This window comes from Ischnura elegans, chromosome 3 (assembly GCF_921293095.1).
Source record: "Ischnura elegans chromosome 3, ioIscEleg1.1, whole genome shotgun sequence".
NCBI classification, from domain to species: Eukaryota; Metazoa; Arthropoda; class Insecta; order Odonata; family Coenagrionidae; genus Ischnura; species Ischnura elegans.
This window is the reverse complement of record NC_060248.1, coordinates 108,198,854-108,214,290: the sequence shown is the minus strand read 5'-3', so window position 1 is coordinate 108,214,290 and position 15,437 is coordinate 108,198,854. Positions and strand designations below refer to the sequence as shown.

The 15,437-nt window shown below is 35.6% G+C and overlaps 1 protein-coding gene across 3 annotated transcripts in view; it reads left to right on the top strand.

The window, feature by feature from the left end:
- LOC124156342 (LIM domain-binding protein 1-like) overlaps positions 1-12,306 on the top strand; it is a 32,310-nt gene extending 20,004 nt beyond the window's left edge. For 2 of the 3 annotated variants that reach the window (XM_046530847.1, XM_046530845.1), the window contains exons 6-9: positions 865-1,074; positions 1,514-1,646; positions 3,796-3,923; positions 9,748-12,306. In XM_046530847.1, the coding sequence (XP_046386803.1) occupies positions 865-1,074; positions 1,514-1,646; positions 3,796-3,923; positions 9,748-10,158 (882 nt within the window). In that variant the 3' untranslated portion in view covers positions 10,159-12,306. The remainder of the gene's footprint in view (positions 1-864; positions 1,075-1,513; positions 1,647-3,795; positions 3,924-9,747) is intronic. The other variant, XM_046530846.1, reaches the window with a different exon arrangement.
- Positions 12,307-15,437: the final 3,131 nt, after the last annotated feature.

Genomic DNA, 15,437 nt, shown 5'->3' with positions numbered 1-15,437 from the left:
CATTTGAGGCATTAAATAACTGCGATACTGTTTTATCAGCAATAGTTTGAATTGTCTGTGGGAAATATCAAAATAACAGATTGATCACGTAAATGCACAACGTAATAGAAAAATGGCTTCGTCGGTTGTGCGTTGGTAATGTTGACAAAGCAATGCTTTGCATGATTTTTATTTAGTATGGCGCTTATAAATTGAATGGCTAGTATGTTATTAAGGCAAGGAAATTTAGTGATACAACAAAAACATCACCTTAAGTCTCGATTTATGCCTAAGTTTATCGGATAGAAATGTCTCCGTCGCGGCACCAATCCTGTTCCTATATAAGTGTTGACAACAGGTTTACCACCACAGGTCCACCCCCGGTAAAGTGACAAGTCGCTATAGCGAGAGTTTATTTGAGCACCGTGGGGTCTCGTTTTATCAAGGTTGCACTGTATGTTATTTATTTCATTTTTGTTGCATTATCTTTTGATTGGGAGAAAAGTTTCTTTTAATCACATAGAAATAAATTAAATAAATCTTAGAGTTTAAACAAAGCCTATTTTTTTTAATAGCAACTTCAAATAGCTTACACTGGTGTATTTGAGGTTAATTGAAGTTCTATTTAGTGCGACCTGTGGCAAAGTCTGTGTAAGGTCGTTAAGTCCTATAAGGTCATTACTCCCTTTCTTATATTTTTTAATTTTAAAGCAATTATCCTTCACTGATACTAGCATAGTTATGGTTTCAGTATCGTTTCATCAGCATATATTGTTATATTTTTTTACAATGAGTGTGCCTTCATTTTCAAGTGTTAGTTCTTGAAGTATGTGCTGGTTTATTTAATGCATAACTTATATCCATGTGTTTATTCATTGAAATTAGGTTTGTACAGAAGGTCGATTAATTTTGGAGTTCACATTTGATGACCTTATGCGGATAAAATCCTGGCATTTTGCTGTTCGTACTCATAGAGAACTGGTTCCACGGTCAGTTGTTGCAATGCATTCTCAGCAGGATCCTGGTGTTCTTGAGCAATTGGCTAAAAATGTCACTAGGCAAGGAATCACCAATTCCACCCTCAACTACCTCAGGGTGAGTAAAATAACTGTAATGATTGTTGATTAGTCTTTTTTTCAAATATATTAATCAAATGTAAAAGTCCTTTACAAAGTGAAAACTTAGTGTTTGTGTGCCACACTCATTATAACAACCTAGACTGTAATATTCACTCTCAGTTATGATGACCTTAAGTCTTAGTGGATATGTTCAATTATTAATTTAAAAATCTCATGGTTAAATAATTAAGTTAATAAATTTTGTTTATGGCTCAGTTGTATGCCAATTAGCACCTGAAAAGGTAATTCACATATTGTTGCTGTGAACTCAATGTGAAGATGGAGACATGTAGAGGACCTCTTTGTTGTCAAGCAGTATTTTTTAAATTATGACCATTATATCTATAATGAAGCTGTTATTGTTATCAGCTATAACATTGGATTTCTTTGAAGTTAACTCCCTGATTTTATTTTAGCTGTGCGTCATCCTAGAGCCAATGCAGGAGTTAATGTCAAGGCATAAAGCATATGCTCTCAGCCCTAGAGACTGCCTCAAGACTACACTCTTCCAGAAGTGGCAGCGGATGGTCGCCCCGCCGGGTAAGAGAGGTAGATCCGTCTTTGGCTGGCTCTTATTCTCTCATTATGCTCTCCTAACCTATTTTTATATGTATCTCTTACTTAATTAGATGGAGTTGTTATATATACCTAGTTCAATCGTCATTTTTCTTGTAAATATGAAATAATTCTCATTAAATACCTGTTCTCGGTGTCATAGAACATACCATGTTGTGGATGCATAATTTTTATTAAATCATTTTTCACAAAAATGAAAATTTTCGGTATGAAGCGTTTCAATTTCTTTTGAGGAAAGTTGTTGAAATAATTTAAATTGATTATTTTTATCATACTTTTCATGTCATTTATATTACATGAAATTCATTTATCTCTTAGGTTTTGTACTTTTTTTAATATATAGGCTTATTATTTGGAATGAGTTCTTTTCTTTGTGATAACAAAGAATATGGAACAAAATGAGAATCTATTTCATGAGCAAAATGGCATTTGGACTTCCTATTCTTTCCATTAACTTAGATTATATTTTGCCTTACTTTTGCACCAAATTTCGACCTTTGTAGGTTTGCATTCTTATATTCAGTAACATGCACGATGTCCCTTTCTAAACTCTTAGCTCAAATGATTATTTTAGTGTTTCTGGGATCCAAATAATTTTTAAAATTGGAGCACAGTATACTGTAATCTGCAAAAGACACTTTGACCAGGAAAGAGGCTAGTAAATCATCTATAGATATTTAGTTTCAAAATGTCAATTGTATGGACCATCTCCACTTTTTTTTATTCGTGAATCATACAAATGAGTTGGCAGTCAAAAATTCTTAAATTCTAACTTTGAATTTGGTGGTGATGTAAAGTTCAGTGAAGTCGTATTCTGTAAGAGGTTGCAAATTTTTCCTGTTGGAAATTAGGAAGACTTCCATTCCTGCAGTACTTAATTTACTATCATGTACTTGAAGCATCATGCTTACAAATAATTTTTGGACGTACTACAGTGTTCACTTGATATGAGATTTTCTGAGGCTCTACACTTCTTTTATCTTTCTTCCAAATTTTTCTTCAACTGAGTTTTACTACTATTCATTTCATGGCCTATTTTCTCAAATCATTATTTTATATTTTTATGTTTATATTTTTTCTGTCTAACTCATCTCTCAAAGCCTTCAGTATTTTTTTTAATTATTAGTTATTGGAGTTACAATAAAGATCTCGTGAAATCTGGTAATGGGATCATCATCCCCGGTCATTCTTAATTAAGTCTCTTTGCCTGTTTATTTTCCAATTTATATCTGGTGAATCTAATCCATTCTCATTATTGACTGGTTGAAGAATTTCTTTTTCTCACTGCTTAGTGACCAACGTGCACCATAGTAGATTTTCCAGTCTTCTGGAAACGTGGGGTCACCTTTTGACTCCCACTTCATCTACTAATTCCTCTTTTCATTTGGCCAGTATCATCTATCTTAGGGAGAGACATATTTGAGTTCTTGTTCGTCTTTATGCGGCAACATTTTGATGCTATCTTTTCTGGTAAATATTTTTGGTTTGACTTGTAAACATTGTTATCAAAATGGAGATTCATGGACTTGCCTTGATAATTGGCATTTAGTACACTGCCCTTTGAAACAAATTATACATGTGAAAGTCTTTTGTTCCTGGTTCTATCATCCAGCATTATTTAGTCAAATAATATGCATGCTTTTTCACTTTTATTTTATACTATTTTAAAACTTTATATCTCTGGTGCTCATTTAATTGGTGTGGGATTTTTAATTCTTTTTATGGTTGGTTTTTATATTGTTTTGATGAAATTGATCCAATAAGGAATCCAAATTAAATTTTCAATATCATTGATGTTCAGCTTAGAACAGGAGCTGAAGCTTACTCTAAGATGTAAAATGGACATGTTACACCTTCATACTTATTGCCCCCTAAAAAATTCATTTCATAATTTGTGGTTTAATCTTTAAAATTTATTTTCAATGATAAAAACCATTTTGTTATATCTCATAAAAAGCATATCATCCTTTAAATAGAAATGATTAATGAAATTGCTGGTTTAATTAGTTTGATTACAATGTCTTTTACTGTTGTGCTTGCATAAATATTTATTACCCTGCCGTCACCCACGTTTTGTTTTTTTGCTTCTTCCCAATCCCAATTCACCTTCCCTTGAACACAGAATCACAGCGGCCACAGAATAAGAGGCGGAAGAGGAAGGGTTCGCAGTCTGGAGCTGCTGCCAACAGTGCTCCTCCAGCCCCTAATAAAAAGAGATCTCCTGGTCCTAATTTTTCGTTAGCATCTCAGGTAAGTTTCACTTGCATAGTTAGGAGTGTGTGTTATCTGGCAGATTTATGTTGCATGTATAAATTCCAGTTGGATGATAATTGATGATTGCTGAACAGTTTAGGTGCTAGGTGATTGGCTTGTGTATGGTTCTTTGCTAACACATGTTGGTCGCAGGCTTACTTTTCTTTATGTAAATCAAACCAAAAGAATATGGAAATTGAAAGTTCAGCATGGTCAGTCTCTAAACTTATTTGTTTTCTTATGACATTACAACCATCAAATCTCTTCTTGCTGAGAAAGTTATGACCAAAAAATACCTACATCTCTTAAGTTATTTAATCAAATGTTAGGAAAATTGCCTTGAAAAAGTGGTCCCTGAGCTATGAGAATATGATTGTTATATCTGTTTGTATTGGTTTTTAGAAGTGCTTCTACTATGAAGTCACCAAGAGTATAGAAATAAGAAAACCAATGTTTTTTTCTCTTTATACTTCTAAAATTAAATATTCATTAACAAAGAAAAGATCATTCATGGTTTTTAAAGGCTGTTAATAGTTATATATGGCTAGTTGTGTGGTAAAAAGGGGATTTTTTCTCCTCTTGCTTCAAAATCATGTGTTGTAAAGGCACTATAAATTTTCACAAGACATGCTCAGCAAATGGTGTACAATGCAGGTCAATAAAATTGTTAGTGACCTCAATTTTACAAAGCTGCACACCACTTTTTAGGAAGGCTCATCCTTAGCAAGTGCACAGCGAACAATTTTGTTTGCGAGGAAAAGGTCGGCTGGAAGGTTAGATCACAATTTGGAGGGAAGATACTCGAAAATTTTCTTATTGAAATGGATTTAGGCAATTTTTGGATTGGCTTTTTTTTGGAGTTCACTTGAACTTGCCATAACAACAGGCCCCGAACCGGGGATAGGACCTGAGAAATGCGACACCCTCCAATATAATTTATTCTCTCTAGAATACACATTGTAGCTTGTAATCATGGCTTTTATCATTATCTTTGTGTAATGGCAATTCCTCTGATTTTTTAATTGGCATTTTACAATTAAGTTTTTTTTATAGGTTTCCAGCTTAAGTTGACTGTTATCTCCCCTAAAATATTTATATATGTACAGGCGGTCCCCGACTTTCGTACACGATGCGTTCCCGAAAACTTGTACGAAAGTCGAACCATTGACTTCCATACTAATTAGGGGTTACGTTCCAAAAGAGCGGAATATACGTACTAAAGCCTTTTTTTTCACGGAATTCATTTCAATTGACTTAATTTTAATAATATGTTAATAAAACTCCTCAAATCATCTAATTTCTTTCGAAAATACGCAGAAAAAGCAAATAAAAGTTTAAAAAACAAGAACTCCATTGGCTATTGAGTGAAACTTCCTCTTGGCGTTTAAGTTGACATTCCACTTATTACGTCCACTATAAATAAAAGGGCATATCAAGAAGAATAACAAAATGTATTTGTTGAACCCGCACTCTGGATACCTTTTAATTTTTACAACAAAATTCGATATTTGGCAGGTGACATTCGTGATCGCGTAAATTCCGCATGTTATTCAAAAAAGACAAAAGACAAACGGAATTCGGGTGATATTTCGTGCAATATCGTTGCTGAAGGTTTACATGAATTAAACAGCACTCAAACGAAAAAACACAATTAGAAAGAAGGTCTTACTAGTTTTATTGAAAGCTATTCGATGATGTCTAGTCAACTTCTTTTGAAAAATATCTTCAATGAAGGCTTTCTTCTTCTCTTGATAAAGGAGCCTATAGCAGGCAGTCTCTCTCCCAAATAAATCACCTAGATTAGAGTCAAAACCAACAATTCCCTTCATTATATACATTCGTATTGTTCGCAGATACTGCCATTTGAAACAATTGAATGTTGGGATGCGCAGTAAACATCGCAGGAATTTTAAAAAAATTACAGACCAACGTCCGAAAGTCCGAATTTAGCGTACAAAAGTCGAGTAAAAGGTGTCAATTTTGAAAGTACGAAAGTCGAGGACCGCCTGTACTGTAAATGTTTGTGTATGCTACACTTTCATTAGAACTTTAAGCACCGAAGTTTCAACCTTGATTATGACATTACGTGTCGAAACCGGGTCGGTGCTTAAATAAAATTGTGTGGAAGTTTACCATTTTAGTTTATTCTCTTTAAGTGAAATTGCTGCAGTGTTGCCACCTCCTCTGAGAAATTTTTTTTTACTGAAACCATGCGAACAAGGCATTATTAAACAGCTGTTGTCAGCTATGACATTGTTAATTTGAATGTAAATATATGTTTTATAACCGGAGCAATTACTTTTTGTGGCTTGCTGCAAAATTCTGAAATTTTCTCATAACAGAAGCTCCAAAATTTAGGCTACAATTAGGGTAATTCTGCATGCATAAATTTATTCATTATTTAATTTACGATAAACCATATTGCATGCATTTCTTACTGTACGTAAAAATTTGTCCTGAAAGTTGCACATTAATTATTTGTGATCTCTCGAATGTGAGCCAGCACTTAATAGCATTGGAAATCTTCTCATGACTTCTTTATTGTTTTTGCCCAAATCTTCTCTTTATCAATTAAGTGTTTATTTAGTATTAGAAGTAAGGTTACCTCGCCATCCTACTGTTGTGCAAGCTTTTAACTTTCAACAAAAATTGTTTTTTATCACTCGGGTGGTTCTCAAACTCATTTCACTGAATTTCATATTCACCCCAAGGTGAATGTTTGATCTCCTAGTAGCACAAGGCTTGAATTTACCTATTACCAAAAATCAATTACATTCAGATTGAAGTTTTTTTGTTGGCAATGTTAATGTAGGGTTAAGATAAAGTTAATAGTCTATCCTTCCTCCACTTTGTCACTTGTTGAAGCCTCATTCTGTCATATCTTATTATTTATTTTTTTAATTTCTTCAAAGTGCAATTCATTCATTGATGCTTCAAAATGTTCTTGAATTACTTTTAGTGAAATTTGCCTTGATTTCTCCTGTCATCTGCAAAGATATGAAAATATTTTCAATGCCTGTAAATGTAATGATGATTGTTAATTTGAATGTAAATAATGTAAACATATACAGTGGAACTTGGTTAGTACGTTTCTGAAGGGACCACGAAAAATGAACGTACTAACCAGGAAAACGTACTAACGAGGAAAGCAGGGGCGGATCCAGGATTTCTTTCTGGGGGGGGCACAAGCAAGGCCGTATCCAGGATTTTGTTCAGGGGGGGGCACAAGGATATCTCGTAATACAAAACGAACGCAATGATAATGGGACCGTATTAAAAATCTTGTATATTTTTGAGGGTCTGGGGGGGGCACGTGCCCCCGTGCCCCCCCCCCCCTGGATCCGCCTATGGAGGAAAGTAAATAATAGCAGTCGGGGTTATTGCAATCAGTGAAAAAGTCGTCATAATTACAATTACTATCGGTAGTTCTCATAGGATCGCCTTCCTGAACTCTTTTCACATTTAAAATCAAGAAAATGAGCGCTACCATGAAAAACAATACCATGTGAATAAAAATCGCAATTTTTCATGGACATCCCGGAGATTCCATGATTACGGCGTCTATCTCCCGTGATTTATCCTATATATATTTACAGAACGAGGACGAGTGAAGCTCAGACAAGCTCAGACAAGTCATTTTTCTTTCTCACAGCGTACTCGGAGAATATAACAACAACCCGGAGTAAGTCAACTGGTTTTTTAAACATCATAAAAATTGGGCAAAATTATATTGACTTTCAAATTACGGCAACAGCCGTAGACATTCGCTTCTGGAATTATACCATTTCGATTGTAAAATCGATCGATATATCGACTGATGACACGCAAGATTATTAGATTACGACGTAATTACAAGAAAATTTTATATTAAACAGTTGAAATTTACTTTCAAAATTTGTCTAATGTCGTCTGCTTTCGTTCCGAGATCAAGTATTTTTAAGCTAAGCTTCGCGTGGAGATCCAGAGGATCGTCTGCTCCCGCAACAGTAGTCAAGTAAATACGCACGATGTCGAGTTTATGGAGCAGCACTGCTTAAGATAATGTGGGAATTGTCTAATACCGTTAAGACTCATTTCATCATCATGATAACTCGTGCAATAGCAACAATTGCCCACTCACGAACTTGGTGCGCAGCAGTGGGCACTCCCATGGCAACAGAAGGTGAGGAGCTCGGGGTGGGGAAAATTGGGGCTTCTTATTGGCTGTAGTTTTTCATAGTCAGACATTCCCGAAAAATGGCCGCATTTTATTATTCAGCACGTCACAAGAATTCAGAAATGCATTTGGATAAATTACGGTAGAAGAAAGAGATGTGGAATGAATGGAAGAATGTTAATGGCTAATAATAATAAATTAAATCATGAATTCAGACGCTTGCGACCCTTAAGAAGACACTAGAGAACGAATTGCGGGTTGCGTCACGGCAAGCAATTGAGCGTACTAACCAGGAAAGCGCAATTTTTTCAAACGTACTAACCAAATTCTTTTACCTGTATTTTGTTCGGATGGTACCGGGACCGAGGGAAATCGCCGTACTAAAGAGGAAAACGTACTAAGGAGGAACGTACTAACCAAGTTCCACTGTATTTACATTCAAATTAACAATGTAATGCCTGTATGTCCGTAAATTAAGAAGTAAATATTGTTTTTCTTATCATTTACTTTCAACTGATTAAGATATTTCATTTATCATTCTTTTTTTGCAGTGTTGTTTCTTTGGTTATTTTTAGCTTTATAATTAATATGGGAATGAATGTTGATATTTCCAAGGTCTCGGAAACCATTTTGTGCTTCCTAAAAATGATTTGGAAAACCCCTAATTAAATCTTAATTCTTCTGCATTTGTCATTGTTTACATAATGTGTAGTCTATCACAGGCCGAAAATATATTAGTCAAATTATTGTTGTCTTCATTTCTGTCAGCAATAAGACATGGACTAACTGTTGACAAAATACGAAATGGCCTTGAAATTCCTAACTCCAAAAGTTGTTCAAAGTGGTACTTTAATATGAATTGCCATTGAATGACTTGTAAAACTTCATTCAATGACATTTCATATTATCGGTAATGCATGTTATCAATTTGGAAAAGGGAGTGAGAAAAAATGTGTGTATTTGTAATATGAATTGAACATGGGCCTCCCACATGTAGAAACAAAGTATTTTAATGCTCCCAAAAGTGCTTATAAAGTGATCTATAAGCAAGAGCCCATGCAAAAGTGTGCACATCATCTGAAATATTACTTCTGTCAATCTCAAAGTAGTATTGAAATAGCATCTCAAGTGACAAAATAATAATGCTGATTGTGTATTGAGTTACTGAATTTTTTAAAGATGTATGTAATTACTCAATAAGGGTATTGAAAGAGATCTGTGAGTTAGAGCGAGTGGAAAATTAATGCATTGTTGGAAATATTATTTTCCTTTATCCCAAAGGAGTATTTAAATTAGGCCTTAGTTGAGGAATACATAACTTTTGATTGATAATTGGATGCTAAATCACAATGGATGCATTGGCATTGATGAAAATGGCATTGTCTGGGATTCGAACATCGTAATTCAAGTGAAATAATGTTTAGCTTTTTATGGAATTGCGTAGAAATAAACTTCTTACAAATACATACTGAAATTTGGTTGCAAGGTTCTTTGGCATCATTCTCCAGTATTGACTCTTTTGAAAGTGGATTATTGGTGCAAATGCACTTAACATTGGTGTGGAATTACTTTTTCGAATGCAACGACATGAAACTGAATGAATGTTCCTGAGGAAGGTTCATCTGTTAGGTAGAAATTGAGAGGGATTTTTCTTTTCTTTCACAGGACGTTATGGTGGTTGGCGAGCCATCACTCATGGGAGGTGAGTTTGGTGATGAGGATGAAAGACTCATTACTCGTTTAGAAAACACACAGTATGATGCAGCCAACAGTCTCGATGAGAACAATTTTTCTGACTCTCCGATGGGGATGCCAGGAGGTCCGGGTGGGGGACCAGGGGGAGGGCCCGGGGGTGGACCTGGAGGTGGCCCTGCAGGTCCAGGGGGAGCACCACCTAACTCGTGGGGACCGCCAGGGGGCGGAATGGGTGGGGGACCTCAGCCAGGGATGGGAGGTGGTGGGGGGCCAGTTGGGGATAGGTCAGTGGGACCAGGTCCTGGTGGACCACAAGGCCCAGGAAACAATGTTGCCCCAGGCCAAGACTCTGACAAAAAATCCCCAGCAGTGAGCCAATAGGCTATCCAGACTTATGGTTGTAGCTGTGTTTTTTGTCTGTGGAAGAATCTTCGATAGATTCTGGATCGTGATGGATGTCATGTGGCAGCACTGCAGAAGCAGTGTTTGTGTTAGGTCATTGGCTGGACGTTCAATGATCTTTGGTTAAATAGCTGGAACTCCATGAAGTGGAAGTGCTTATTAAATGGTCTGGTGAACTTACCGTGATTTTCATCATTGTTGAGTTTGTCTGGTGATGGGAGGAAGTCCCATTTTTTACACAATGAAGAGCAAAGGGTGAATTCTCATGGGCATCCTGCATAGCACACCTTCAAAGGAGCTCTATGAAGGAAAACTCATATCACAGCAGAAGTACTTAATAAAAGAAAGTGAATGATTTGCGTACTAAGTAGTACCAAAAACTGAAAACTTTGGTATTGTAATAGCTATTGTAAACATGGTATTAATTTGAAGGTGTGAATGGTAATTAAGTACCTTTTGCAAATCTCCTATGACTGGTGTGATGGGAAGATGTAGGTTATAAGAAACTTTTTAAAAAATGAGATATTTCTGTTGTGCTAGTTTGTGAGTGTCTAAAAAAAAACTTGATATCAGTCGCAGTTGTCCCAATTTCCATCATCTCATTTGTCACCTAACCATAATGTTAAGAAAGAAATGATTCTAAAGCTCAGTTTTGTTTATTTCCTAAAAGAACTTATTTTTCATTTTCACTGCAATAGTTTTTTTGAAGTACTATGTGATTTGAACTGATTGAGAAAGTGGTTTGGATTGTGAAAGACATCTTGATAACCTCAATTTTGTGACCATGTCATATAGCCAGTTTTGAGAATTTTTTTTTTCAAGCAATTTGGAGGATAATCATGAATTTATTACCATTAAAAATTTAGTAATTTGATAGAAATTGGACTGTCATGCTACTAAGGATTGCAGTCTCCTTCTTAACCCCTTGGCGTTACTGTTGTTTAAAAGTTATCTTTTCTGCATTACTCAAAATGTTATTCATTTACCAAATATTTTGTTTATTCCCATCTCATCTTATTGAATTTTAATTATGGTAAGATTTCTAATTAAAACAAATAATGGTAGGTGATAAGAGGAAGTTGTAGACCTCAGTAGAAACTTTACCACCTTCTTTTCGGTTCAGAGTGAGCCTTTATATGATATGTCAAGTGATCGTATTTTCAGTTGTCCTTCAAAATTCAGAAGACAACCTAGTTATAATTGTAGGGAGTGCCTTTTTAAGTTTTTGTTATCCAATTGATGCAATATTTTCTGTTTATGAGTGAGAGATTCTGAACCATTGGAGTTTTTAAAGGCAATGAGTGCTTCTAAGGATGAACTAAAAATCAATACTAGCTAGTCAGAGAAGGTGATTTAAAATTGATTTAAGAATTGAATATTATCATTCAAGTTTCCACAAGTTGCTTTTAATTAGATATACTCCTTACTTATCAGTATGGATGCCAAACCTGTGGGGCCAAGGATGAGAGTAAATATTTATTTCTACTTCCCCTTAGTTGGGATGTTTTTATTTTTTTTAAATATAAAATGCTTGGACAGTATAGCATGTTAGAAAAATTAATAAGATATTATTGTTTTTATTTGTACTCAGTGCTTGCGATTTGAAGTATTTTTATCTGACAAGTGCTGGATGAATTTGACCGCAGTATTATTTGGAGATGGTTAAGTTTCTACTGTAGTTTATACTAAACCCTGAAGTCAAGTGCCTTCATATAATACCAAGGGGTTAAGGACGTTACCATCTCATTTAGATCTGTTGAAAATTTCTTGTGGCCTGCTTCAAAATAAGACTGATCCCAATCTTTTCGTGCTCATGTTGTGATGTCTTATTATTATTAACAGCTTGGTCTCAAATGATAAATGGAGAATGCCATGACTGAGGTGGCACAAATGTCATTCACTCATTAAAGGTACCGTATTATAATTTTAAGACGGCCCCAAGTCTCATTGACTAAAGTTCTCATCATTAGGCCAGCCTTTTCCTGCATCATATGCACTATTTCCATTTTATTATTAGTCTCATCTCTTCATTTCACTCGTCTGTCATTTTGGTATTCTGTTCTAGTCCTCTCAACCTGTCAATAAACTGTAAATATTAAAAAAGATCAAACATTTAAGTGACTTCCAGATGTTTCTTATCATTGTTCAATTGGTATCCTTTGACTCATTGCCAATTCTTTTTTTTTCCAGTAAATTTCCTCGTAAGGATCCCCTTATAATTCTTCAACCTCTTTAATTAATACCCTTTTACCTTATTTTTGATAGATCACAAATTATCCTTTTTACTTTCTAGTTTATTTTGTTAAGAAATAATTAGTACCATTTGAGCTTGAAAATTATGGCTGCTTATTATTTTAGTTAGCATCAGTTTGCAATGTTGGTAGTCGAAGGTGGGGCAAAATACCTATATGATCATACAAAGGGAAACTATCATGAACCTTTTCAGTGAATAAGGAACGCGATGGATGAGTCTTAATTGGTAAGTAAGTTGTGTCTAAATTTAAGTCATATTCCATGGATTCTCATCACATTTTCTTCCGGTTAATTTCTTAAATATGGTGCTTTCTGAAATTCCACCTAGTGATTTTGGTTTGGAGCACAATTCAGCATCATTAAGCTATGTGTGAAGTGAAATTAATTTATTTTACTGCAAAGGAAGCAAAAAAGTCATTGGTGAATTGATGTTAAATAATACTGGATATACAGACGTATATAGAATATATCCTGTGGCGTAACTAGGAATATACTTTGCGGGAGAGATTGGGGAGTGCGACCTCCCACCCCAATTTGGGAAAATTTTGGAAAAATGACATACCTGCAAATACATTTTACATAATTTTGGCACTTAAAATTTGGGTTTCATTAAAATTTACTGTATGTCAAAACTGGGGAATAGTTTTGAAAATTATTTTTATTTCTCTGGGGGGGATGTATTCCCCTCATAGTTACGCCACTGTAGATGTCCATAAATGTGAGTTATCTTCTCATGTCAACATACGAGGGCTATTTTTTTTCAGTCTCCGATGAGTCATGAATAGAAGACAAGGGAATGTATTATAAATTATTATTAATAGCTAAATATTAAGTTCACTTCTAATTTTCAACGTAATCTACCCTGCAATTGAGACATCGGTCGTGCCTGTGAACAAGCTTTACATTATCTTCTTAATAGAAAGTTGGTGCCAATGACTAGCAATCAATTTTACTACTGTTCAGAGGCTCATCATCAGTTTAAAAATTCTTCACTCCAAGTCATGTTATCATTCCAGTGAAATGATGCAAGTCGCCCAACGTTGGGTTAGGATTGTACGGTGGGTGGTCAAAAATGCCCCACTGAAATTGTGCCTGGAGCAGTTGGACTGCACCAGGACATAGATTGTGATTGATCACAACTTTTCAAGAAGTTATGTCTTTGCTTTTGAATGGCTGTCTGCAATTGGCAGTGATTCATGCTGAGATTTTCATTTATTGTTGTCTGCCTGCATGAATTCCATAACTAACACACCTTCAGATTCCAAACCACAGTGGCATAACCTTTTGATCACCTGGATTTTCTTTGTTTGCTTGGTGATTTTTGGTGCAGCCATTGTTGTGACTTCTGCTTTGTTTTAGGTGTGTCGTACTCTCTCTTCTCATTGCAAGCCATCGTTCATGTTTTTCAATTTTCTCTTTTATTGGCGTATTGGTCAAGAATGTCAATGGTGAGGCAGTCGAAGTGACAACTTTTGCTCGCAAGTGCATAATTGTATGGAGGGTGCAATATTGCCCTCTGCTCATAGCTCGCGACTGTCACTTGCATGGCAATTTTGCTGAGTGACATGAGGTTCAAAAATAAACTGCCCTCATACACATGTACTGTTATAAAACTCATACTTATGCTTCTGTATATGTATCTTCAAACACTTCTATTCCACTTCCGTGGGAGCAAGTGTTAGATCCAAGCACCAGACCAAGAAAGAATATGGTCCCAGATTACTGAATTATTTTATGTATAGGACAAATATGAAGTTTGTTTTCTTCATATACCATGGGGCTGGTAAACTCCAACCCCGCATTTCATTGTCAGCAGCTTAACTTTTGTTTTTCCTGCTTTTAACCGGACTAGTTAGTATGAAGTTGTGGTAACACTTCAAATTGTGGCGAGACCTTGGCTCAAATTGTTAATTTAAATTATTTTTAATCTGCTGTTGAAATACAATGGATAATTGGTTGGGCATTCATTGAAGTGAAAATCTGCATGCAAACTTGGTCTTGCCACCTATCAGTTCCTTCAAATTTATTGCAGACCGCACACAGCTATGTCCACAGTCTACCTACCATATTACTCGTGTTTATTCGACCATATCTTTTGGAAGTGCATCAAGCCCCAAATTAAAATGTTGCGATGAAAGATCATACCATTCCTTTTAACTTCATCTATTTTGGAATTTTATTTTTTACCTAATTTTTTTTGTGGCAGATGGGCTTTTCCCGCTAAGATCCTCACAATAGCTGGCAAAGAGGTTTTGATTAAGGATCGCTTTTCTAGATAATGATTCAGGTTAATTCTTCACAAGTTTCCCTCTAGATTAGGGTCTGCATGATACATACTGATGCGTCTTATAGAGACTTTCTGAACATCCTCATGGCAGAAGAAACATATTTCCATTCTGATCTGCCATGTACCTCTTCCTTACTGTTGGCCATTCCTGATTCATTACCCTGTTTCTGGTATTTCCCACCTTTTTTAGGTAGGGTTCAATGTGGGACAGAGGTGGTATCTCTGATTTCCATTCATCCTACAGACATGCTGAGCACTTCTCCACGGAAGAATCTACAGTAAGGGAAAGGCACGTAATGCCTAGGAATTATAGTCCCTTCATCTACTTATCCTCTATGAATTAGATTGGGAATTCTTAAACCAGATAATAACCGTCATGAAGTAAATATTTCTTAAGCACGACAGAGAGGCAGGGAAAAAATTCAACTGATCACACCTATAGATTCGGATTCCTCCTACAGATCAAAACTGCCCAGTGGTGAATTTTAACTGACCATCCCATTGACGAAGTCACCATGCCTGTGCTCTAAAAGTGAAGTGCACTCAAATGCCTAAATAAATGCTGCACAAAGAAATCATGGGAGGAATTGAGTAAGCTGTACTAAACCTATCAGAGGAGGAACCGGTGAGGTCTGAATGATCTTAAGCAGGGCCAATTCACCAAAGAGGACATGGTCCTTGGGCAGACATGGTAATGGTCTTCATGCAAAAAAGAAAA